The 26,959-nt window shown below is 30.8% G+C and overlaps 2 protein-coding genes and 1 pseudogene across 2 annotated transcripts in view; 2 read left to right on the top strand and 1 right to left on the bottom strand.

Moving 5' to 3' along the window:
• LOC111635138 (SET and MYND domain-containing protein 4-like) overlaps nt 1–17,254 on the top strand; it is a 69,428-nt gene extending 52,174 nt beyond the window's left edge. Inside the window, exons 15-19 of the mRNA XM_023379998.1 lie at nt 1,708–1,815; nt 12,554–12,620; nt 14,135–14,248; nt 14,350–14,518; nt 14,638–17,254. Of these exons, the coding sequence (XP_023235766.1) occupies nt 1,708–1,815; nt 12,554–12,620; nt 14,135–14,248; nt 14,350–14,518; nt 14,638–14,767 (588 nt within the window). The 3' untranslated portion in view covers nt 14,768–17,254. The remainder of the gene's footprint in view (nt 1–1,707; nt 1,816–12,553; nt 12,621–14,134; nt 14,249–14,349; nt 14,519–14,637) is intronic.
• On the top strand, nt 3,254–5,109 carry LOC111635139 (annotated as a pseudogene).
• Nucleotides 17,255–21,780: 4,526 nt separating the features above from the next.
• On the bottom strand, nt 21,781–23,995 carry LOC111635131 (heat shock protein beta-1-like). Its single transcript, XM_023379989.1, has 3 exons — nt 23,821–23,995; nt 23,086–23,467; nt 21,781–22,297 (listed from the first exon to the last, which is right to left on the bottom strand). Exons 2-3 carry the CDS (start codon nt 23,464–23,466, stop codon nt 22,103–22,105), a joined length of 576 nt encoding a protein of 191 aa, XP_023235757.1. The 5' UTR covers nt 23,467; nt 23,821–23,995; the 3' UTR covers nt 21,781–22,102.
• Between the last annotated feature and the right edge of the window lie 2,964 nt (nt 23,996–26,959).

Raw genomic sequence — 26,959 nt, 5'->3', positions numbered from 1 at the left:
TTTAGTATGCAGTATTTTTATTAAATCTTCTAATGCTTTTGGTCAGTTGATTGATTGAAAGTGGTCTTCAAGAAAGAATCAAAAGATTATTTGTTTCAGTTAAAGAATACAAATTTTTTTAAATTATGATATTAAGAATTAAGTATTCATTTATTGGAAGCTTCTATGTCAACAAAGCAGAGAGCACGAAAGGCCCCATACACAGGGTGATATCTGTTGCAGTGGACTTTTCTTTTACATAGTCAGAGGGATGAACAATTGACATCAGTTGGTAATGTCTCCATATTAGGAGAGATGATATAGAATGATATTAGGGTTGCTACCCAGCTTGTATTGAGTCAGCTTGACTGCCAATTTCAAATAGAGACCAACAGTTGACAAAAATATTAATATTTAAGTGTCAGCAAACAAATTTAAAATATAAACAAAATTATATTTTAATTGCAAAAAATATAAAATCATTTTTAATATTTAGTATGTTTACCTATAATGATAAACACTTGAACAACGCCTTAAACACTTTTTTCAGCAACATTTTAATTTCTTCAAATGAACGTTTTGTAGTACACAATAAAAGTATGCTTATTCACATATAAATGGAGAATTTTCAGGTTTCTTTCGAAAGGTTGATTCTGGATTTCCCAATCATTTTCCATTCTTAAGCTTGATGTTTATTAATTAATGTACCTTGCTCTTAATGTAAATCATTAATATTTCTAAATAAAAAAAAAACTTTAGAAACTGTTCAAAAGAATCTGAATGAGGAGAAATTTTGGTATTGTCCATTACTATTATAAAGTAAGATTTTAAACTCTGACAACATAAAACTGTAGCTTTTTAAATTGAAATAAATTCTCAAGACTTACAATCACTGTACAACATTTTAAGATGTGATCTTAAAGATATTTCATTAACATAAACTTCCTTTTAATGTAAATCATTAATATTTCTAAATAAAAAAAAAACTTTAGAAACTGTTCAAAAGAATCTGAATGAGAAGAAATTTTGGTATTGTCCATTACTATTATAAAGTAAGATTTTCAACTCTGACAACATAAAACTGTAGCTTTTTAAATTGAAATAAATTCTCAAGACTTACAATCACTGTACAACATTTTAAGATGTGATCTTAAAGATATTTCATTAACATAAACTTCCTTTAAATATTGTAAATAAAAATTATCTACATTAAAGTCAGTGCTGGTTGGCCATCTTGTTTCTTCACTAATTAAACAATAAATTTTAATTATCCAAAATTGACCAGTCAACTTAATTGTCAGTTTATCCCAAAGTGATTTAACCTTGAGATTAAAACTTGTGCAATTGGTCCGTATGAAATTGTTATTCATACTCTTAATGAAACAAGTTATGTTATCACTATATAAATGTATAATTTCAAAAAGAGATTATCTTTCTGTATGTCTCCAAATTTTTAATTTTGAGAAGATAAAGTTAAATAATAGTATTTTTTTAATTTTTATAAGGTAGTTTTTTATATTTGAAAGTGATATAAGAGAAGTTTGGAAGAAAAATTAAAATAGAATCAATTATTAAGAACAAAAAATAGCTATTTATAAAAGAATAACTTAATTTCTATTTCTACTTTAAAAGTTATTAATTTTAATCTTTCCATATATTTTATGATGCAGTTTATATATATAGTTGTTTTTGTAATAATTTAATTCTAATCAATCAAATTTCTATTAGGCATTAAAATGTAATTATTGCGATGGTCCACTCAGAGTTCCTGACGCAGCTAATAAAGCAGCTTGCTTAGATTGCAATAAAGAACAAGAATGCGCTGCACAATTACAGGTAAAAACATGTTCTTTTATAAGATATTATTTTGAGATTTACTCTTACAATAATTAAGAAGATTAATACTAATCCAAACTCTTGCCATAATTAATCAGGCTATTATTATGCTATAATTAATAATTAGAAACTAAGTAATTTGGTACTAGAGGTAGATGTTTGGTGCCATCTCTTATTTAAATTAATAATTATAATAATTTAATAATTTAGAACATTATGAAAGAAAAGAACTAGCCCATAACAGGTTAGTTCTTTCCTTAATTTAGATAAGAGATGGCTCCTAATATCTACCTCTATGTGAGGTTGAGACCTCACCCTTCAGATGGGAAACTGCTGTTGAACTAAAGCCAATAAACCAGTGACTTATTTTCATAAACAGGATCAGGTCTGCAAAGAAATGGAATGTGATACAATTAATTGTTGCATTCCAAGACCTAATTGACACATGCCCGATCATAGATTGTGTGGGTGAGTGGGATATCAGCTGCCAGGGAGATTTCAGTGGTCACCTTACAAAGAGTTCAAAGTGGAAAATGCGAATGCTCCTTTGGAGGGTGCAGCAGCTGGGACTGATTGAATTCAGCTGCATCTTCTCGGAGTCAGGAAAAACACATTTGGCCGAAATTTATGGGACTGTCACTTGGGGAAGAGCTTGGCCCTACCCAGAGGGGAACGATCTGAATTGGGGTGTTTGACAACCACGCAAACTGAATTACATCCCTAGCAACAGAACAGGGACCAATCAAGCCACAGAAGACCACTGTTTGGATTAACCAAAAAGTGGGATTTCAGGTGAAAATGATATAAAAGCCCCAAATTTCAAGGACATGGGGTAATGGAGATCAGGATAGTGTGTCCCTACAATATGGACCTGAGTGTTTACAAATGAGGTCCTGTGACAGAACATTGAGCTCACTTTGCCTAGACCAGGGGTTGGCAGGAGCAGTTTGCGAGCCTCATGCGGCTCTTTGCATAGACGTTTGCGGCTCTTCGGACATAAACTCCAATTTTACCTCATCTCAAGCAGCCTTATAGAGTTTGAGATAGAGCTGCTGAACAAACTTCGACTTATACGGCATACTCTCTAGCACTCTTTAGCCCGTCCGCACATGATCACACTCGCGTTGATCAATATGAGTCGCATGCGAGTGGTAGCATTTGAAGCATATATCTATATATATAACCCATTGAACATGTTCGTCCGTTCGTGTAACGTTATGCCAAAACTAGAGGCACCCCTGTTGTGTGTTGTATTTCACACATTTAAATTAACAATATAAATTATTATTTACATTAACAGTATAAATTATTATGATTCATCAGAGCCGCATATATGTACAGTAGAGCGTCATTTATCCGAAAGCATTTTAGTTGGCAATTTTAAATTTTTGCTAGTGCTGTGGCACTGCAATCTTTGGCTATGTCTTGGGCTACTCCAATATTTTTGTGTTTGTGTATTTATTTTAGCTGGCAGCACTGGCATTTTTATGTGGTGTTTTTCTGAGGACTCTGTAACCATGACTCTGTGTGTCATGGTTAATCAAAATCTATTTTCATCAGCGACATTAACTTTGGATCCGTGAATCTTTTACTTGTAACAGATCGCTCTGTACTTGTTGTAACGTTTGCAATGGCCAGTAAACATAAACGTGTTGTTCTCAGTGTTTCCGATAAACTTAAAATAATAGATCAGTTGAAGTAGTGTTCTAGTGGATCAAGCTTAGCTCAGAAATATGGAGTTGGAAATGCCACAATATCGGACATTAAAAAGAACAGTGATGCCATTAAAAAATTTGTGAGTGTATTTGACAGTGAAGACGGAAGTTTGCACAGAAAAATGATGAGAATGGCAGAAAACAAGGATTTGGACATTGCAGTTTACCGCGGTTCATGCAGGTACGTAGCCAAGGACAACCAATAAGTGGCCCTTTGATTTGCGAAAAACCTCTTGAAATGAACAAGAAACTAGGGGGTAACACTGATTTTAAAGCAACTTCCAGCTGGCTTAAGCATTTCAAATCTAGGCATGGAATTAGGGAATTGGACATCCAGGGTGAAAAACTGTTGGCTGATACCGAATCAACTGAAAGTTTGAAAGAGTCTTTTAAGAACATGATCGATAAGGAGGACTACAAAAAAACCAATGTCTACAATGCAGATGAAACTGGTTTGTATTGGAAAAAAATGCCAACAAAAACCCTAGTTTCTAAGAATGAAATGTCAGCACCTGGTTTTAAGGTAAGCAAATTACGCATCACTGTTATGGTATGTGGAAATGTTACCGGAACACACAGGCTATCTTTGCTAATCGTAGGAAAATCTAAAAATCCACAGTGCTTTAAAGGAATAAAAAAATTGCCAATGACCTACAAAAATCAAAAGAATTCATGGATGGATACAACCATTTTTATAGAATTGTATGACACTGTATTTACCCCTGAAGTCAAAGAGCATCAGATTAAAACTGGAAATTCTGGAAATGTTTTGTTGTTGATTGATAATGCCCAAAGTCATCCCTCAAACATTTCACTGGAAAGAGAAAATGGAAAGTTTAAAGTTGTTTACTTGCCTCCCAACATTACTTCAATCCTCCAACTGATGGACCAAGGGGTCATTGAAAGCTTCAAACAATATTACAGGAAGGTATTGCTGCGTATGGTAATAACCAGGGAAGAATGTGAAAAAACAATTCAGCAAGTGTACGCTGAAATTAACTTAAAGGATGCTATGTACATGGCAGCAGAAGCTTGGGCTACTGTCAAGGACAGTACACTAGCAGCAGCTTGGAATAAGCTCCTACCATCAGATGAGTCTATCACTGCACCTAAAGAGCCAACAAAGAGTCACTTTGAATCACAACTGTTTGACCTCATTAAAGATTGCTCTGGATTTGAAGAGTGTGATAAGGAAAACATTCAAGACTGGCTCAATTGTGATGTCAATGACCCTGACTATCAAATATTGTCGGACGATGAAATCATTCCAGTGTCATTGACGACCAAGACCCCTGCGATGATGAGGAAGAGCCTAACGACGCTGACCATGCTGAAAAAGGACCATCCAGTGAGGAAGCTTTTCATTCCCTTGAGACGGCTCTGAAATGGTTAGAACCGCAAGAAGAATGTGATGCTATCCAATTGTTGTCTTTAAGACGTGTGTGTGATTTAGCGGCAAAAAAGCGACTCTCGGCTGTGAAGCAAAAGACAATTTTGGACTTTTTTCTTAAACTGTAGGCCTACGTTATGTAAGGTATGTAACATGTTTCTGTATTCAAACGTTTTTAATATTAGATTAACTTCCAAAATATTATTTTTTTGTTTTTTATTTTTCAATATATTTTGTTTATACAAAATAAAAAATAATTTTTAACAATGCAATAGCCATGATTATTATTTTAAAAAGTTTACATTAGGCTTAACATCGACAAAAATTCAACGCGAAGCAACACACAACGGAGAAAAGTTTCAACATCAGATACGTTAAACTATTTTTTTGTACGTAATCTGTTATCCGAAAAATAAGTTATCCGAACAACCCCAGTCCCCAATTGATTCGGATAAACAATGCTCAACTGTAATATACATATGTATATTTCATATATGCAGCTCTCTGGTACTTTTGTTATCCTGTTTCCATGACAATTTGGCTCTTCTCACTTGACAAATTGCTGACTCCTAGCCTAGACCAATGAAACAGGAACTTAACTTCTCCATGTGCATGACTACATCCCTCCAGCCTCCTGAGGTACTGTACGTCAACAGCAACGATCACCCTTCTCCTGTTTTGGCCACAACAAGGATTGAAAGACAAACTCTCTCCTTTTGCTTCATTTTTTCTTTGTGAACATCAAAAGAGCGAAATTAAACACGTAATATGGAAGTGTCCTATATTTAATTTCTAAATGCTGGTGTGAAGTGAACTATGTTTTCATTCATAAAAGAGCAAAACTTTCCTCTGTCTTCGTGAGATTGTCAAAAATAAGACATCTGTAGAAATACTTATGTAAGCATGTTGTATACTTTAGTAGACATGATTAATTGTGTAAATTTGGTTTCTGTGTTATTCTCTGCATCCAGCAACTGCTACCCTCATACGTCCAAATGACTTCTTGCATCATCCTGACAGATCGCAGGAAAAAGTGAGGGTCACTGTGCCTTCCACCTAAGGCAGACCACAGTCGGGCAGCAATGCCTTAGGGTGCGACTATGCAGATGCGAATTTAGAGCGAGAGAGAGGTTGCGAGCGATTTAGTTTTCGCAAAGGAAAACCATGCACAAATGAGAAGCGAGAAATAACAATCGTGAGAGCGAATTTCTGGTTCTCGCACATATCTGACAGGTTTTGATATTTATCGCGTCTCGCCTCTTCTCACCACATATTCTCGCTCTCTCAGAAAATTTGCTCGCTTGTGTCTGCATAATCACACCCTTACTGTTTCTTACAGTGGTGTCAGTTTCTTACATCTAGTACCAAATTATTTAGTTTCTAATTATTAATTGTAGCAAAATATTAGTCTGATTAATTACAGTGAGAGTTTGGATTAGTATGAATACATCGGGCTTTGGGATCTTGATATGTGTACATTAAGAAAATTAATTAGTTTTATAATTGTGTTTATTATAATTAATCAGTGTGCTCCCCAGGAGTGCCCATCTGTTGCATTGCTCAATCCAATTCAATCTGTACACATGCTGAACAAGCTGCAGCTTAGATCCTCATATTTTTACATATACCATTATTTGGGGAGTGGTAGGCCTAATATATGTTATAGTAGAGAAAAAAGGCTCAAGTGCTTTTTAGTATTAATTAATTACAATCACAAATCTAATAATGATTAATTAATATACAAAAGGGTAAGAATTTTTTTTTATGTGAATCCTATGCCATTAAAGCATTTTTTTATTATTTAAAACTATATTTGCTATATTTTTGGAGTATTAATTTTGTTTTTTATCATAAAATTTATATTCACACTCTGGATTAGTTTTGTGACAATGCTCGAAGCACCCCTATGCTACAGCACCACTGGACCAAAGGGTCGACATCACATTTGCGATGACTAGTTCGTCAGGACTGACACACTGTATCTTTTAGGCAGACATAGAAGGCTTGTTGGCGACAGTTTTGGTTTTTGCGAGCGGTCACATTGTAGGCACTTTAATTCGACTTCAAAAGATGGCATGGGTTGGGGAAGTGCACCAAACACAAATCGAACAATAACAAATTTCAGTTATTTACAGTAACTACTTAAATGTATACAAGCAAGCAGGCTAATATCTTGTATTTAAAGCTTGGCCCTCGATATTAACTAGTTCATGAATTTGAAGTTGGAGAGAGAGAGAGTTTACAATTCTATGCATGGAAAGCTAGAACTTCTGTAACTAAGTCATATAAAACCTTTGACACTTTTTCTAGCAATTTCTTTAATCAAACTAACATTTTCAGCTATATTTAATGGCCTTCCTCAGGTTCGACAATATTGGAACGTCAGATATTCAAACATTTATTTTCATTCTGATGACATCATTGTTTTTACAAAAAAGATTTTTCTTTTTTTTAACAAAATTTCTTTTAAATTACAATCATTAAATATACATGAAAATAGAAAAAATTTAAACACAATTAATAAACGTAAATGGATAACAAATTAGAGTTATACATTAATTTGTTTTTGTTCCTATGATGTCAATGTTTTTACAAAAATTATTAAAACACAATTAATTAATAAATATGTAAATGGATAACAAATTACAAAAAATTACTATTGCTGATAGGATTAAAATATTTTTTAATTCGTAGGATGCAATGTCACATATCGTGTGAGGTAGATGGGTTAGCCCACTTCCTTTATGGGGTTGTCAATGTGTGATTGCCAAGCTGTAGATAGCGAGTCTTTGCTGTTAATGCAATTTTCTTTGAGGTATTTTTCAAAGATTTTCAGTGTTTCTGTTGTTCTTAACTTACTGTTATCAAGTATTGGTATTATAATCTTAGTTTCTTCCCATTTAGCTGTTATATCTGGCTCACTTGCATATTGGGCTAGGGTTTTACTAAACTTCTTATTCTGCATATTATACTTATGTTCCACTATCCTTTTTGCTAACAATCTGTTGGTTGACCCTATGTATGTTAACTTTTCGTTCCTATTAAATCTGTTGTTGTCCAGCGGTACTGAGTATATTCCAGGTTTTCTGGCTTCGCTGCATTTATCTTTGGTATTGGCAAAAAGTTTATATATTGAAGAGTTGCATGTGTAGGATAGATCTGCTTTGACCTTCTTGGCTAATGATTTTATAGGTTTGGCTCATTCTAGGGTCAAAATTAACTACTATGTGTTTTCTTTGCTGTTCTAGAGATCTGGAATTTATGGCTTCTGTTTCTAGGTTCCTTGTATTTTGCGAGCTAGCCTTTCTATTAACTTACTGTTGTAACCGTGGGCTATGGCAATGTGTTGTATTTCTTGTAATGCATCCTTGATGTTAGAGGAATGAATAAAAGCTCTTTGGATTAGAGCCCTGTAGCTGCTATTTTATAAATATATGGGTCATTGGATGCTGAGGGGATAAAGAAATATTGTAAGTTAGGCTTATGGTATACTTTTGTAGCTATACAACTATTTCCCAGGTGTATCTGGAAGTTGAGGAAATGGGCCATCTTATCACCTCCTTGATCTAATTTTAACATAAGCACAAACAGGTTGTTATTGATAGCCTGTAATATTCTATCTATATCTGGCTTAGATCTCCAGATAATAAGAATGTCATCAACATAACATGTGTATAATATGATTTCTGAGCTGAAGTTTTCTAGCACTTGGCTCTCTAATTTTCTAACTACTAATTCACTGAAGAGGCCTTGACAGGCGAAATGCATTTGGGGTGAAGTATATATTTATATAAAAATAAAAGTATATTTTCCTTGTTAACCTGTTTACCTTTTTTAATTTTTTTATACCAGTCTACGGACTCGGGTTTTATTAAGCCTCCAAAAGTCAGAAACGAATGGAAAACTAGCAGTTTTCCGTGTACTAATGAATAGTACAATACGGTAAAAAAATAATTCACAGAGGTTGCCATATAGAGGGCTACCCATTGGAACCCCTCTTTTTTGAAAATAGATTTTCTTGTTGAAAGTAAAAAATGATGTATAGCACATTAGATGGGTTTACACTAAAATATGTTTGTGGTGCTTGGGCCTGGATGGTACTGTCTGAAAAAGAATCTCTAAGGGCACAGAAGCACAGTTCCAATTTAATGGAAGGATACATTGCTTCACAAATATATTACAGTAATATATTCATGAATATATTCGTGATCTGTTAAAGCAACACTTTCTAATTTAGCGATGAGTTCATGAGTATTCAAAATGGTGTATTTATATTCTTTTAAATGGTCTCTTAGGAGCTCGTGTAAACCCTTCTCAATGGTTAGTGTTGGAGATCTCGATTTGTCCACAATGGGCCATATTTGTTTGATTGGTTTATGGGTTTTAGCATAGCCAAATAGCCTCGGTATATCAGGTGATTGCATCATGGCATTCACTAATCATAGATGTTTAGTTAGAGGTGTACTTGTAAATCTTACAACCCTATTGTGGAGTTTGTTTATATATCCTTCTTCTATCTTCTGGCATTCTGTAGAACCAATGTATTCTTTAAGTAGTGCTATGTAAGTAGCTTTCTTCATAAGTACCACATTTCTGCTTTTATCTGCTTTGGTGAGTGTGACATCATTAGTCTGGAGCCAATTCTTACTTTCACTTATGTTTGTCCAAAACTTCTTAACCCTATCATCAGTTTCTTTTCTTCTTTTTTCTGAGAACTGCATTCCACCTGAAGAATTCTTTATGTGGAGCCTTTATGGACATTATCAACTTTTGACATTTGGAACAATGGTATGTGCTAAGATCTTCATAGGTTTTCGAGCAAACATGGGTCCAAATTTGAATGCTTAAACTAGTTCTTCTGGTGGCTTAATATTGTCCTAGCAAACTATCAGATTTTCTAGCTTGTTCTTACGAGGTTTCTTTTGGTTTTTCAAGATCCAATACATTTTTTTGGCGTATTTCTTGTGTAATGATTGTTGAACTTATTCTTGCATGCCTATAACCCTATTATTGACGAGCGACGGCAATTCTGGATCCTTGTTAAATAGAGTGTTTTCAAGGTTGATTAGTTTGTGTAGGCTAGCATACATAGATTTTGTAGTATTTCAAGTTGCTTTTCTTAGGCAGACAAACTTGATTTTTGGGAGCAGGAGATACTACCCATCAGTAAGCTGATTCTGTGGATTGACATTGGAAATACTTTTTTCTGTTTACAGACCCACAGGAAATTTAGTTTTTCTCTGATTCTGGTTATTTTTAAGCTAAGACGTTCTTTCTGTAGAGATTGGCTGGCGATGTCATGTTTACAATTCTATGTGTGGAAAGCTAGAATGTCTTTAAATAAGTAATATATATTTTCGTGTATATTTAATGATTGTAATTTAAAAGAAATTTTTTTTAAAGAAAAGAAAAATCTTTTTGTAAAAACAATGATGTCATCAGAATGAAAACAAATTTTTGAATATCTGACGTTCCAATATTGTTGAACCTGAGGAAGGCCATTAAATATAGTCAAAAACATCAGTTTGATTAAAGAAATTGCTAGAAAAAGTGTCAAAGGTTTTATATTACTTACTGAGAGAGAGTTTACATATAAGGTTCATAGATACCTGATAAGGTATCTGAGGCGACTCAAAGGCTTGGAGTTCACTTTTGAAGGGGTTCACTTGGATGGAGTTCGTGCAGAATGGAGGAAGATCACTGAGGTGTCTGATCGTCGAGGCAACTCTGACTAGGGCAAACTTTCGGAAGCGACAGACTCTCGGACAAACGAACTGTCCCCTCATTGGCGGATGAACTCCTGGTAAGACAGACAAACTGTTGTTGTCATCAGTCATTGTCTTTTATTGGGAGTCCTCCCTCTTTTCTCCCTTACCCTTTTTTGCCAATGTTGCAGCACCTATGTCCAATAACAATTTCTTGTTGCCAAGTTCCTGGTGACACATTCAATGTATCATTTTGAAAGGGAAGTGACTTCACAGAGGAATAAAATCATATCCTTTACAATTTTAACAATTGTTGGAAAAATTATAGAAAGTTTTAATTTAAAAATTAAATTTTCACACAAAAAATCTTTTTTTTTTTATCAATCCTGGACTTTCACATCATCCTAGCCTTTCCAAAATCGTGTTTGTTTGCAAAAGAGCAAGTTCGATTTTCTCTTTGTTTCTTCATGGTTTTCAATTACAAAAAATTTTTTCTCTCTCTTTTGATAGGATATGTATAACATCAACAAAATACCATCGTCAACATTTACAAAAGTCATTCTACTTCCAACATCAACAGTATTATCAATACAATCAACTACTTGTGACAATTTTATATTGTAATGCAGTACAATTACTTTCCATTTATTTTTTCCGACAATTACTAATTATTTCCTGTTCATATATATATGAACAGGAAGAAAAACTTGTCAAAAAATCTATATATATATATATTGTTTTTTTGACAAGAGTTTCTTTTTTTCAACAGTTACATTTAGGTAGTTACAGTAAATAAATGGAAATTTGTTATTGTTAGAGTTGTGTTTGGTGCACTTCCTCAACCCATGCCATCTTTCGAGTCAGAACTAAGTGCCTACAATGCGACTGCTCACAAAAAACTGAAATTATCGCCAACAAGGCTTCTGTGTCTGCCTAAAGGACACAGGTCAGTCCTGACGAACTAGTCATTGCAAACATGGTGTCAACCCTTTGGTCCAGTGGTGCTGAAGCTTAGGGGCCGCTTCAAGCATTGTCACAGTTTTATAATCTGATGATGTATAAAATAAATATTTTAATTAATTAATGTAACTATATTCAAGTAGAATAATACAAAGATTGCCTTAAGTAATGTATGCATGTATTTAATTGTGGATTAAAATAAAGCATAATGGTTTTTCATTGGAATTATAAAACTGTAGTTACATAATTTTAATATGATGATTTAATTGGTATGAAACAAAATTATACTGGTGTAAATAATTTATTAATTATAGATGATTGTTGTAGCATAAATTTTTGATCTTCTGTGAAAAAGTATATAAACTCTTATTTAACTGTATATTTGCTTTCTTCTGATACTTTATTTTTTTAACTCTGCCTTGTGGGCAGTAAGAGTGCCCTTTTTTTCCATACTTACTGCAGATTTGTTCAGGCCACAATGGTGGGTGGCTAGGTGGTGAAGGACAGGGGTCAATGTATTCAGGACAAACTACCCATGAAAAAATTCCTGAATCTCCTAAACTTATAATTATTAAATTTATTTTCATGTACAAAATGTAATATATTTATTTAAAAAAAACAAACATTATAATTTTTGATTGGAATTAAATATAAAATAGAGTAAACAAAATTATTGGAAGCATAATTTATGGTAATAGCAACTTTACAAGTAAAGCTGGATGATGGTTACAGAAAATAATCTAAAGCAGTTGAATTTAAATTATAATTATTCTTTTAAAAATCGATTAAAAATAATTTTATAATTGTTTATAAATTACATTTTGATATTTTGTGCTTTTTCTAATTTAAAACATTTAAAATAGTGTTTTATTAAAAATAAATAAATTATAAATTAAAATGAGTTTGATTTACAATTTATTTAACTTGTTAATAATAATAATAACTAAAATATTTCCTTCTTTCTGTAGAAAGTATTCACTGCACATGATTTATTTGTTCAAGGATTACAATTAACAGCAAAAGGAACATACAAAGGTAACTGTTATTTCAGATTATAGATACCTTTTATAACTATTTTCTTTGAAAATCAATGGATTCAAGTTTATTATTGATTAATTAATTCATTTTAATTTTTTTTTATGTTTTCTCCATTCATGTACTGAGGTTTATTTAAAAATGTATTAATGTTTTAAAAATAAAATACAATAATTAAACAAGAAAAGGTTAAAGATTTTTATGTTTAAGTCAGAATTATTGCAAATATGATTTCATTATTTTGATTAGATAATTATATTATGAAATGGAATGGGACACAAAGCAACAGTTTTCACTTACCACAGAGATGCATTACTAGTTATGCTACCTGGGCCTCTGCTCAACCTTTGCTTTCAGACCAATTTAGAAGACACAAGCATATTGGTCACTTGCCTCTATGCCTGTACAGCCCTCCATGGCACTTAGTTAACCTAACCTAAAGTTCCATGGACGGATGTACAGACATTACTGGGGTAAACCCAGTATCATACTGGTTATGACAGGAAAACAACTTCTAATGGCTACAAGAAAGTACTTGATAACTGAGACTTTTTCTGTTTCACTCTATACAAAATCAGACAAACTACATTGTAGCAGATAGCTGAAGAAATTGAATATGAGTTTCAATTTCTCCAAACTTCAATTGTGTATTGATCCTGGTGGTTATGCAACTTGGATATTGAATATCAATTGTTTAGCTAACTGTATCAATATACGTAGAAGCTGCTTAATTTAATCATTTTGGGATTCATTTATACAGATAACAATAATCAACTGATTATATTATATCAGGTAAATAAATAAATAAAACTAGTTTAAAGGCTATTGATTTGTTTGATTAGTTCCTGTAATTTGAGAAGATAGTTTTAAATAAAACTACAGTTAGTGGAAATTCTGATTTTATTAAAAAGACATGTTAAAACAGTTATAACATTGTAATTAAGAAATCTTAAAATTATAAACATTATCATTAATTCTTTCAGCATATAATTGAAACAACAAATGCCAGTAATTTCAACTGTTGTATTGAAAGTAAATAATGATAAAGACAATAAACCATTACTTTAAATGTTAAATATTAAGATTAGTAATAACTCAGCTTCTATCAACCTGCCAAGGTCAAGCTATTGTGGCTCTTTTTGAAGCAATTTTATTCCTTTCCTTTGCATCCAATCATTGATTTTTACACATTTCTACAATAATCTATCTATCTTCTATCATCATTGGTAGTTTCAGCTATCAGATGGATAATTCATATCAAATTATGATTATTTATTTAAGGTAAGATGATGTCATCTTAGCATCTGACATGTTATTTTTTTATAATTTTAAAAATTTATAATAATTTTTTTTTAACCTCCTTTTTATATAATATGTTTGAAAGAATCTTTCTTATTAATTAGGGTTTGTGAACAAGTCAGTGATTAGAATTTTCCATCAAGTAGTTAAATTTACTGATACTAGAAGGCATTAATAAATATAAAACTCTATATATATTTTTTGTTTTATTTTAGATGCTCTAGAGAGATTAAGACGGTGTCACAGAATCAGAGAAAAAGTCATGTATTGTCATAATAGACAGTTAGCTGAGGTTCAAGATCAGATAGCTTGTTGTTATGCTTCTCTAGGTAAAAGATGTTCTTTAATAGAAATATGAAAATAAGTTACAGTGTATCTTAACTAAAAGTTGTATTGATATTTTAAATTTATGTTCAAATAATTATTTTAGGTCAGGCATCCATAGCAATTGATTATTTGCGACCCACATTAGCAACAACTGAAGCTATATATGGTACCAATAGTATTGAACTAGCTAATGAACTTCAAAAATACTCAGATTTGCTCATGACTGCAATACCACAAGTAATTAAAGGAGGAAGTTCTGAAATAGAAACAAGGTAATTGAAAAATATTTTATTTTGAGTTCATAATAATAATATGTAATAAAGCCAATGTTTTCTTGTCATTCTTTTATAAATGTTAGCAATAATATATTGGAATCCCTCTTTCTTTACAGTGAGCTGATCGAAGAAGCCCATCAAGTAATCGAGCGGGCTACTAAAATTTTTTCTATCCATTATGGCTCTCATCATTCCACAGTGAAGGAACTTTTGGAAAAGAAGGGCCACCTGGACGGATTACAATGAATTTGAATGTACACAAATTCATATTTGTGATCAAACTGCACATTTTGCTCATTCGGCTTGGCAGAGCAGATCAATCCCAAAGACGAATTCAATCAAAGCACATGTCCAGTGGCCAAAGCTATCAGATTGGTTGCGCAAGTTACATAAACAATAGAATACAAAGGATACTCAATTCCCTTCTCAATAAGCAGCAAATTGCTTGTGTTGTACAAATACATTTTTGCTTGCTACAGTCTGAAAATAGAGATCATCTCAAAACATCTTTGTATTTTGGGAGAAAATACTTCATTTATCTACTTTTACAACCATCACTGCTAATATATCATAACTGCACTATTCTGGCCATGTTTCCAAATAATATAAAACCAACCCAAAACAATTTTTTTTATATTTATTCATTAGCTTTCTCTAAAATATGTAAGATTACTTACTTCTAGAATACTTTTTGCTAAGATTGGAGACAGTATTAATGCTTTATTCCTCTTAGAATTTCTTGATAAGCTTTGAAAGATTGCACTGTCCTTATAAAATTCGTCATACAAGATGAAACAAATGGCATATGATAAGAATTACTATTTCTCAAATATTTCTCAACTTTTCAAAATATTTAATTGATTCTATCATAAACACATTTAACTATTTAAATCTTGCATCAAATACAAACTTTTCTAAAAAGAAATTTCATTTCATGTGGAAGTTATGCCACAACTCAAACATTTAAAATCCTTTTTATTTTACTTAAAATCTTAAGATTTTTTTTCTAGTGGAGGACAAATGTCTTGTTTGTTTATTGAAGATTGTTTTAAAAATAAATATGTTGAAAGTTGATTTGTTGATAGGAAAGATATAAAAAATGTTTTTTAAAATTTCTATATATACATGTATATATATATAAAATTGTTATATCAGAGATACAAAAGTGCAATACTACATATCAAGATTATCCTGACACTTTATATTTAAATATATATATATATATGTTTATAACATTAAAAATTGTTTCCAATAGCTTGTTAGGTTGGAAAAAGAGATCAGTCTGCTTGAAATGTTTCATGAGAACATTGTTCAGAAAGTTATACATTACATTGTTAAAACAATTATTAAGCTATTACTTGTTAGAATTACTTATTTCTGCACAAGAATCCTTATAGGTCTTATTAGTTTTTTGCACCCTTACAAAAATTTTAAGCTTTAGAAAATAGATAAACTCTACATAGTTCAGTTTTAATAGAAAAATTTTGCTATATCTTTGCAAAATTCCAGTTAGTATAATTTAGATAATACTTTAAACTAGAATATTTCATAGGAAAAAAATTATATTCCAACATTATTAGAGAAGTAGGAGATATTCTCTTCTCGGTGTGAATTTTTGTCACTTTGCTGATATTCAATTATTGTAGGAAGAAAGGCATTGCAGCATTTTTAGCAAATCAACATTCCTCATTCAGTCTAAATTCATTTATAGATTGACTGATATTTAAAAAATGAAGTAATTGTTTTACTGTTTTGTTAGTTATTGTCATATTTTGAAAGGTCATTTTTTTAGGAAGGTTTGTTAATTGTTTTCTGTAGGTATTTGGATTGATTTTTATTGAGGTTTGGTTTTCTTTACACAAATCATCACTTTCATAAAATAATACAAAGATATTTGCTCAAAGTATTGTTTTCAAGCAACCGTGTCTTTATTTTATTTCAATCTAGTAACTATGATTATTTCTAGAGAAAGTGAATATATCAGAAAATTTTGTTGCGAGATTTTATTGGTCCCAACAATGCCATTTCCTCACGTCTGTGATTTTCTCCGTCTTCCAATTTTATGCCTTATTCATTGTATCAATGATTTGTCCGCTACGCTACTCGACAAATTCACCCATTGATTATTGCACCACACTCGGTCATCGATCTTTCATTGTTTTAAAACATCATTTTCTGCCATTTTCTCATTATTATATTGTTATTTTGTGACACATATTCTTATATTTGTTGAAATGCATTTTATATATATTATATGTAAATATATATAAATATATGTGTATATCTTTTCTTGTTCTAAAGTATGACACTCAAAAAAGTTAAATTTAATATTGTGTTTGTGAAAATGACAGGTTTTGTTTATACTCAAGTCATATTATTAAAACAATTCTAGCTTGGACCCACAATAGCAAATATTTATGATCTCATTTATTTCTAGTCACTTGTATTATGTAAAATTTCAAATTTCAAGTAAGTATATTTAATTTATACATGTTTATGACACAACAATGTTTCGATATTACCAAATAACGTGACAAATGGTCACCCTTGTAGAAATATTTTGAAAATGTCCTCCTGCTTCTTACAATTTTTTTTAAGTGGATGAAAAATATTTATTTTGAAAAATGTAAAATCAAATAATTATGTAGTTTTTAAAGACAGAGTTTTAATTTTTTTTTTCTTCTTTTTACATTGCAACCTGGTAACTAAGCAATAAAGTTTACATCAATAGCATTGTTTGCCTTTATTTTTAGTAAGTTAAAAAATAATTAAACATTCTCAGGTTATTTTTTATATATGTATTTTTTTGGTCTAATTTATATTGTTTATTAAAATAAATTTATATTTAGACTGTATAAAAGAGGAATTATACTGCTTTTAAAAAATTTAAGTGTGTTTGTTTATTTTTTTTAAAATGACAGTTTTCGAATATTAAAATTTGAAATAAGTGTGTTTAACACTTTTTGAAATAATTGGTTAATTCATTTGTATCAATCAACCACTTGTAAATAGATTGATCAGTCATAATTTTATAGTAAGGTTGCAATATGTGTAGTTATTGCATCCTTACTATGAGAATGTGCACTTATGGGGCATCTTGCATGTGCATGTGTGTCTGGAAACATAGAAGTTATGTTGATTTTTCTTTATTCTTTTGTAGGTAAAATTTGGTGTTGGTTAAGCTGGAACAGATTTGAGTTATTTTGATTGTGGAGAACTANTTTACAACAACCCTGTCGCGTCCTTTGAGGTATACTAGTGATGCGAGAAAAGAGGCATTTGACATTGACCGGTATCGGCACCCTCGGGATTTGGCAGCCTGCGAGCACGCACCTAGCAGGACCGTCTCTGATTCCACTCGTAGGGAGCTATTTGACTAAGTGGTTAAGATTTAAAAAGTAAAGAAGATTTTATGTTATTTTTATGTACGTTTCTTTACAAAGTTATATTTAATTATAATTATCTTTAAAAGTATATTCATACAATTGAAGAATATTTTGTACCAGGTATGTATATCCACCACATTTTATTTTATTTCACCAAGTAAGTTTTTATAATTTTATTTTTAATTTTTGCACTTATATCGTGGCTTACGATTCAGAATGTAATTGCGATATTGAAAATTTATTTTAAAAAGTTTTGGCTCAAGATCATGTAATGAAAAAGAAAACATTATTAAAAGAGAAAAGCCAATGCCTAAGTTAATTAACGGCTTTGCTTCCAGCTAATGTACGTATATTTAGACATTTGTATACATACTTAACTTTGGTTAAACGCGAATTTAGTTTTTACGCAGTATGAAAATTCAGTAAAATTATCTCTTTTCTGTGTTAAACGAATATAAGACTTAATTGATATTAAATTATAAAATTTATGAAAGCTAAATTGAATTTGCCCTTGTTAAAATCATAATACAAAATTTCAAATTACAGTAGGACTATATTCATTTTTATATATTAATAAACTATCAGACCAAGATCTAAAAGATGTGAGATGGGACCCACTTCAGATTCATGTTTTTGGAAGCCTCAGTCTTCTCCGAAAGTAATATTGATTGCATTCATATGTTTTTAAGATACAGTACATAAAAATAGCTTTTTAATCGTTATCAAAAACATTATAATATGCATTACTTCCGTGTTATGATTTGCACATTAAAGAGGATTGGATCGATTGAATTGGGAACGCAACACGTGAGCGATCTGCCAAAGTGTGTTCCTATGAGTACTCTCTGTTGGAAAGGCTTTTATTTAAATATTAGACACGAAGAAAGCCCGAAAAACTCTATGAGGCTAACTCGTTGGTAAGACGCGAACCCGCGACCAACTATCAGTGTTTAGTGTTGTATTCATTCGGCACTAATGGGCTCCAATATAAAAGAGGAACCCGATACATAGCTCCGACAAAATGTTGTAAGGCCGCCTCAGACACAGAGGTTTTTAAAATTTAATTAAACATTTTGTGTCAGGGGCCAAGGCCTAATGCTCTGCTAGTCTGCTAGTATCTAAATAGGGGTGATTTTCTCATAGAAATTCCCTATGTGCAGATCGTCCAAATGGTGAGTTGCCTTACTCCATGAATTAATTAATTCCCTGTAATATAATACAGTCAAAAACACGATTTATATTTTATTAATTTTAAGAAATTCATTACTTTTAACATTGAACATTTTCATTATAATAAAACCCGAAAATTTATTGTTCGTGGATAATGTTCGGTTTTATAATATATTAAAATATCCAACTTCAATATCCAACTAAACAATAAAAAAAAGAATATAATTGCAATCGTACATTGAACTTTCCAGGAAAAAATAGAACTAAAATAATTTTCAAGCCTTTTTAGTGTCAAATCCATTAATTTAATGATGCGAGAACGTTAAGTAGGTTGATTATACCTATACATCAAAACAATTAATGTTATTGGAAATCTCTTAAAACATATTTAATCAGAAAAAGGAAACACGCATTAATTCTTTACAGTCATAAAATACTATAAACTTTGTGTGTTAAAAATGATACTATTTGAGTCAACAAAAATTAAAATGAACAAATAGTCAACATGCTTTGAACAAATTAATTAAATATAATAGTAAATGTAGAACTAATAACAATTTTATTCTGGAGAAAATGTGCAGTCGACATTATTTCAATTATTTATTTATGAAAAGATCAATTTATCAAATATTTTGATTAATTGAGATACACCATTCTCTTGCTAATGGGGTATCTCAATTAATTAGTCATTCCTTGCAAAGATGGGTGCCAGATTAGCGAGACTGCGGATTAGTGAGTGTACAGACCTGAATGAATGACGTGACCTGTCGTCCTCGATCTTTTTGTAGCTGTATCGCTTTTGTTGTAAAATTGTGTACAGCGATAAAGAACAATTACTGCATCATATTTAATGTTAAAAAGTTTACTGTACTATACATACTAAAAAACACGAATAAGAAACATATTATAATGGAATATGCCGGATAATTGAAAGGTCGGATTAGCAAGAATGAACTGTATATTGATAAACCTTTGAACATTGACTGGAACATATAAAGTGGCCGGTATTGAAGGTTCGACTTTACATATAGATATAGTAAATATGATATGTTTAGACTGTATATTTTAACGTTTTGTTTTCTTGTTCTTTTTTGCGTTGCGCTATGTTGCTTACTGTTGTATTTTGATTTCTGCAGAAGGCAGTACCATGGAGTCCTGTTAAAAATAAATAAAGACGACCTGTGTTTGAATAATATTTTTCATGCATTATGTCAAGGGATCCAGAAGCTGAGGTACCTTGAGTGGACCATAGCCCACTGTGCTAAAAATAAAAGACCTTAAAATGTAAATCAGAAACGCAAGTGCAAGTTAGCCTATATATTTATTTAGGTTTTCTATGTGAGGAAAAAATATAAGGTTGTTTCAGAGATTAATAAATAGATAAATTTAAGTTAGCATGCCTTTTAAGCAAGTGTTACCCCACTAAATTTCTTCCACAGCCATTGTAAAGCATCGATATAGCTTATTAGTTTTTTTTTGTGTAGGCCTGAAATATGGTTTTGATACAATTAACCGAATTCTTTTCTGATTTCATTATTTACATACATGCACATATTAAACTAATTCAATGTAATTTTGAAACAAATTTTAATTAGGGCCTATATGAATATTTTAATATATATTTTTTATATTAAAATTTTACTATACACGGAGTAAAATTTGAATATAAAAAATATATTAAAATATGCATATAGGCCTAATATTTTTTTCAAACAAACATTTACCAACAGTTCTAATTCTTTAACTTTGGAATTGCATTTATTTCGCCAACATAAAAGCAGTTTTATAGATCTGAGTATTCTGTTTATTTAGGTTGATTCAATGACATAAAATGGTTGCAAGCGCACCAGATTAATAAGTTCACGCTTAATTACAGTATATAACATATACATTGAGAAAAATATATACAAGATATTTGTAAGAAAGTATACTATATACACTTCCGATAACTTAAAATTCAACTTGCAACACTTAACGTCACGTCTGTTGAAACTGTGATGTAACAGTCTTAACAGACTTTTGAAGTGGTCACTAATAACGCGTATTCAAGGACGTCAACAATACGTGGACATTAATAATAAACAATTTGAAAACTTGAAAAAATGATGTCATATATTTCAAACATTTTTTTGTATCTGCCTAAATTATGATATATTATAATATAAAGGGTTCAGTGAAAAATAGTACAAAATACAAATAGTAGGCCTATAACTCGATTATAATAGTGATAACATTAGTTAAAAATTACATTTTATTAAATGAAATAAACAGATATAACTTATTTACTTGCATATTACTGGTATTTATTATTCTTTTATTTTTAATTTAATACTGCACTTTTCACGTATTTTTAATAGAAAAAACTGTTTTGTCACTTGTGCCAATTTTCCACTCACCCTTTCATATAACAACTGGACCATGCAATTGATGTTATCTCAGAAAAGTTAAAAAGTGTGCATATTTTCAGACACCCGGTACTTATATTACCTTAATAGTTTGAATTTAAAAAGCGTGAAATCTATAAAATTAGAATTTGAGGTATTTCTTCAAGCACAAGTTAAATTACTTTTACTTTTCTTTGCCAATTTTATCTTTCATTTATAGGAAAATTCCTCTGTATAATTCGAAATCATTATTGTATTGTTATATAAATCCGTTTAAAATTATGTATCAATTCCAACGAAGGAAGAAAAGAAAATAACATTTTGAATTAATTTTAAATTTTATTAGAAGTATAAAATAAATATCTCACTGAGTGAGCTAAAAATCTTTTACACAAACTTTATACAGTGCGCCAAAATAACAAATATTTGTGGCTTGTCCAGCCTTCGAAAACCTCTAGTGGAATGAGTATTTAATTTTACATTAATTAATTAAAACACCACCAAAATAAAATTTTTACAAAAAAATTGTTTCTTATGGAAGGAAAATAACGCGTAGACATTGGACTTTTCTCATCTAATAATTATTATAGGTATTATATTTAAGAGAGTGATACTCATAGTTGGATAAGTAACGTTACACTTTAAGCAGTATCGATGGGAATTCTTCTTTCTTTATATTCCAAAGCGGGAAGAGGTGCTTCGACGGTTAGAACTCCGTCTTTTGAGAGGGATGATCTAATCATTTCTGGATTTGTTCCTTTTGGTAATAAAAACTCTCTGTTATATTCGCGATAGACGGACCTATTTTCTGATTTCTCCTCGTGCTTGGCTTGAACCTAAAATTAAAAAACACAAATCCTAAATTATTACCGGTAAAACGTACATGCCAAGATTCGAAATTGTTTCCTGTCTTCAATTGTCGAGCGAAGACAGAATCTTGTTTCTTTTGGCTCGCCTTTGACAAACAGATTTAACTAGGATGGGCGTGGGATCAGGCGGTGGCAGCGATTCTGTTTCCTTGTAAGGCTGCACTAACGCAGGTGGGGATCAAAAGCCAATTAGTCATATAAGTCATGCATTATGATAATAACTTTTCCTGCATTTTCAAATTTAGAAGCGCTGCTCTAAGTTTCCTCCACCCAAACGGGGTGGAAACTCGTTTCCGACGGGAATACATCATGTTTTTTTTTCTTAACGAGTTAAGTTAGCGTTACTTTTATAAACAAAGCTAGACAAATTGTTCCTGTCCTGTTTATTTTTATAAGTTAGTAATTATCATAGCTGGCGAGACCCGTAAAATAACAACGTTAAAACATGAAACTATGATAAAAGTAGTTTGTTTTCTGCTAAGAATGCCTCTAAATTATCCGGAGAGAATTTTAGGAAAGTTTCATGTAACTTGTATAACTTACTGTTAACAATTTTTGGCATGTTATTGCTCTAACCGACTTAAAATCTCCCATATATCTGCCAAGAACAGGTGACATTAGTTCAAGGCAAATGTTATTTATAAACGTGCAGATAAGCCAAAAAAATTCACTCGATCAGCCAATTTGCGAATAGAGTTATTAATAAACAATTTATCTTTAGTTGTTAGTAATACCATAGTAGGATATGCTCTAACCTGTAAACGATTCTCTACTGTCTTCACCAAAATCTCTTCGGGAGCGTACTGACTGACATCGAATCTCAATTTTAACATTTTTCCATCGTCGGAATCTTGTATGAGAGGAGAATTCAATCCATCCAACCAAGTTTTCAATTCGGATTTATGAGTTCCACCGTCGTTGGTACTAGACATTGTAGTGGTAGTTGTAGTGGTTCGCTGCTGAACTGATGGAGAATAAACTTCTCTCTCTTGGTCGATCAGTTGAGATCTGAATCTATTCATTTCTTCCTCCATCTTTTTCATCTCTGCCTCGAACCTTTCTCGGATCGAATTAAATTCTTGGTCAAGGACGTGGCAATCGGATCTCAAGATGGGAACTTTCCTTTCAGGTGCCATTCTATTAAGAAAAAACACGTTTTAACCTACTAAACTTTTCTAACACGGTTACCTACTTCAGTTATGAAACTCTTTAACTAATTTACGCAACTTTTATCGTTTATATATTACTCGAATTCTAAGAAACTATCTCAATACGTTACGAAGTCTTACATAAAACGCGCACTACTAGAAAGGCTTCTAGTTCGGTGACAAATTTCCTTACATAAAATACTTATAAAAGTAATTTATACCAGTTTGTTTGTCTTACGAGTCTAATAAATATTTTATAAACAAGATTAAGAACTAATTTATGAGTTTAAAAGTTATATAATTAAATAATAAAGAAAGTTTAACAGGTGTTACGAAGCTCACCTTTAGTTGAGTGTAAGCTATTTCACAGTTGTATGTACTGTAGTTGATACAAGACAATTCTCAAGTTCACTTATGCGGAATGGCTTTCGAACAGTATTTATTCAGTGAAGAAACGAAACTTCTAGACGTCGAGTTTCGTCATCCGACACTTTTACATCAATGGCACACGGTTGAGTCACTATACGGCGTGGGAACAGTGCGCAGTCGTAGAGGATGACAGGTTGAAAGTTCCTGACCTAATATGGGTATAACTAACTACGTCACCAGTAGTCCGATAGTTTAATTGGTGTGCGTACAGACATGGAATGTTAAGAATGAGCTGAGAGGGTGGAGGTTATTTGGGGTTGTTTAGAATGAAGTAACCAGTCTGTTGGCTCCAATTTGGCAAACTTTTCCCCTACTTTTACAATGAAATATCGGTGATAAAATAAAGTGCTATATCACTGTTTTGAGACGCGATATCGTGGGATGTATCGCGTTAAAATAATCATTCCGAGAAGGAAAACAAATTGCTAATTTAAAATTTTCTGTTAATCGAATTATGCCTATGTTTAATTCCTTAATTACTCTATTGTCGTATTAAAATTGGTAGAAATTAAACCTATAAAATTTTAACGAGATAATGAAGCTGAAATCAAAACTAAAAAAAAGTAAAGATTAATTAGTAATTATTTTTTGAGATGATAATACGGTGCGTTTTCGGGTTAATTTTTTCATTTAGAATAATTTCTGGGACATCGAACGTAATTGTATTTCTGGAAATCCTTTAATAATTTAATATTTTGTCACAGCTGTATCGATTTTTCATAAAACAACCTCCATGTTCTACTTTTATATACAGTATATTGGCTTGTTTTCGTCCTTTGTGACGGTACACGATAGCATCTTCGAACGAGTTTTGCATCGTAAATTTCAAAAAGAGGTCGTCGAGAGAAATGTTTTTATCATAATAGAAACGATAACTTTTCCTTTCTGCAATTTATTATATAAGTTTCTGTCATAAATTTTCGAAATAATAATAAACCGAATGGCATTAAAAGCTTCTATTGATGTAGTCGGTTTGAAGCTCTCATAATGGATCTATTATATGACAGGAAATAGACTTCTTCCTGAAAAATAATACTTTCGGTTCGGGAAGAAAAGTCTGTTCCAATTTTACACAATTTTGAATAAATTAATAACTTTACCAGACAATTTATGGCAAATATTCTATGAATAATTAATAAATTTAAATGCTAAGTTTGCGATTGTCTGATATCAAACAAAGTTCTCTGATTTAATTCGGATAAATGTGCCATATTGATATACTTCATACTTTAAATTCTTGTAGAAATAAATCACTAAAATTTAAAACTAGAAAACAATTTTTAAACTTTATAAACAATTAAAAAGCTAAAAATTAGATTTATAATCTATTTATGATTTTTACTAACTTATTTATTTAAAATTTCGGCAATTATCCCGTTGCGATCTGTTAATTTTCCTTCGCCTTGACCCCTTCACTTTCTAGTTATTAATTATCACTTTATGTCTTTACGATCGTTTACACTTATTAAGTACAGTAAATACGGGTCGTCTACTGAAATACCCGTATATTTACATCATATTTTTGAATAAAAATCAAATTTTCCAATAATCAATTACTGTATAGTACCATATAATGAGCGCCAACTGTAAGGGGCCGGAACCCTTACAATTGTTCGGCTCCCGATAATACTTTATGAAGCGTTAATAAATTATATTTTTGTTTAAAGTGAAATAAAACTTTTTTGAGTCAACATTTAATAATTTAAATATTAAAAATTAATTAAAATAACATCTGGAAGACTTGTTAAATAGGAAGTTACTAATTTAAGTAAACAAAAATAAAAGTATGTTTTTGTTAGGAAAATTGAATATAAATATATATGGATTTATTAAATATTAAATATTAATCAAATAATATTTAAATAAATGTTTAATTAAATAAAATGGATTTTATTTTAAATGAATATAAATGGGTAAAGAGGAGTTATTATCAAAAATCTGTTATTTAAAAGTTTCTTTAAATACATTTATATATTTTTAATATTTAAAACATGTTTAAAATATTCTAAATAATTAACATTTTATTATCTTAATTAATTAATGTAATATAATAATTAAATAATATTCTTAGAATATTTTATTAGTTATAATTGTTTGTTTAACACATATTAAAAATTTTATTTTAAAACGTTTTAAAATATTTTAAGTGTTTTTTAGTTTGTTTTAACTAAATTTTCTATACAATACAAGAACAATAAAAACAATATAGTCCTTAAAATACAGTATAGTATAATTAAAATGTATTATTAAGATTATTATTATTTATTATTCAATTAAAATTTCAAATATTGTTTCAGTACTTTATAGGGATGGGGAACACGTTTGTTTCTACTGATTACTGACGATGGGGAAAGGGGTGTCTTTGATGATGTAAAATTGCACCGTCGCTTATTTTTTTCATCAATTCTCACAAAACTGTCTGAAAATAATCCCTGTATTTGTGAATTGTTTTAATTTCTGGCCTGATGATACTGTATAATTTGGATGACGGGAGTCTGGATTTCTGATGACTGATGATGGGGAGGAAGATCAAAAAACGGCAAATTTTTGCTAAAATAATAATTCAACGGCTTTTAATTAATTATTTAAATGAATTTAATTAAATAAAATACTTCATCTGCTTCTTTTATTTTATAATTTAATCGTAAACAATAAATATGTTAAGTGTTTTTATTTTAAGCTATAAATTTAAAATAAATACAACTAAAATATATACATTTGTACTTTTTGGATTTTTAAAAAAGCAAACAAGTTAAAATATTTCTAGAATTAATTAATAATAAATAGAACAATAGCAAGAAGAGATAATGTTTATTATGTAAACAACTGTTATTTAAAACCTTCTTAATTAATTAAAGGAAGTTATATTGAATCTCATGATATTATAACGACCTTTTTGTTGCATAAACTTGGATATATTATCTGAAGAACGTTTTAAATAACTTAAAATGTTAAGTATTAAACATTCTACCGCCTTTTACGCCACTTTTTCTATGTTTATACATTAAAATTGATGAAGCTGATTTACACAGAAGTATACGACGTTCTATGA

The sequence above is a fragment of the Centruroides sculpturatus genome, unplaced genomic scaffold, assembly GCF_000671375.1.
Source record: "Centruroides sculpturatus isolate CEXI.00-Female unplaced genomic scaffold, Cexi_2.0 scaffold688, whole genome shotgun sequence".
Lineage (NCBI taxonomy): Eukaryota > Metazoa > Arthropoda > Arachnida > Scorpiones > Buthidae > Centruroides > Centruroides sculpturatus.
The sequence above is the reverse complement of the archived record's forward strand: the minus strand, read 5'-3'. Positions and strand labels throughout refer to the sequence as shown.

What these genes read in the sequence shown, in the direction of transcription:
- LOC111635131 (XM_023379989.1), bottom strand. Translation starts at nt 23,466, where the DNA reads ATGGCACCTGAAAGGAAAGTTCCCATCTTGAGATCCGATTGCCACGTC. An exon ending in CAGTAGAGAATCGTTTACAG is followed by an intron (nt 22,298 to 23,085) that starts GTTAGAGCATAT and finishes TTTTAATTTTAG; the next exon opens with GTTCAAGCCAAGCACGAGGA.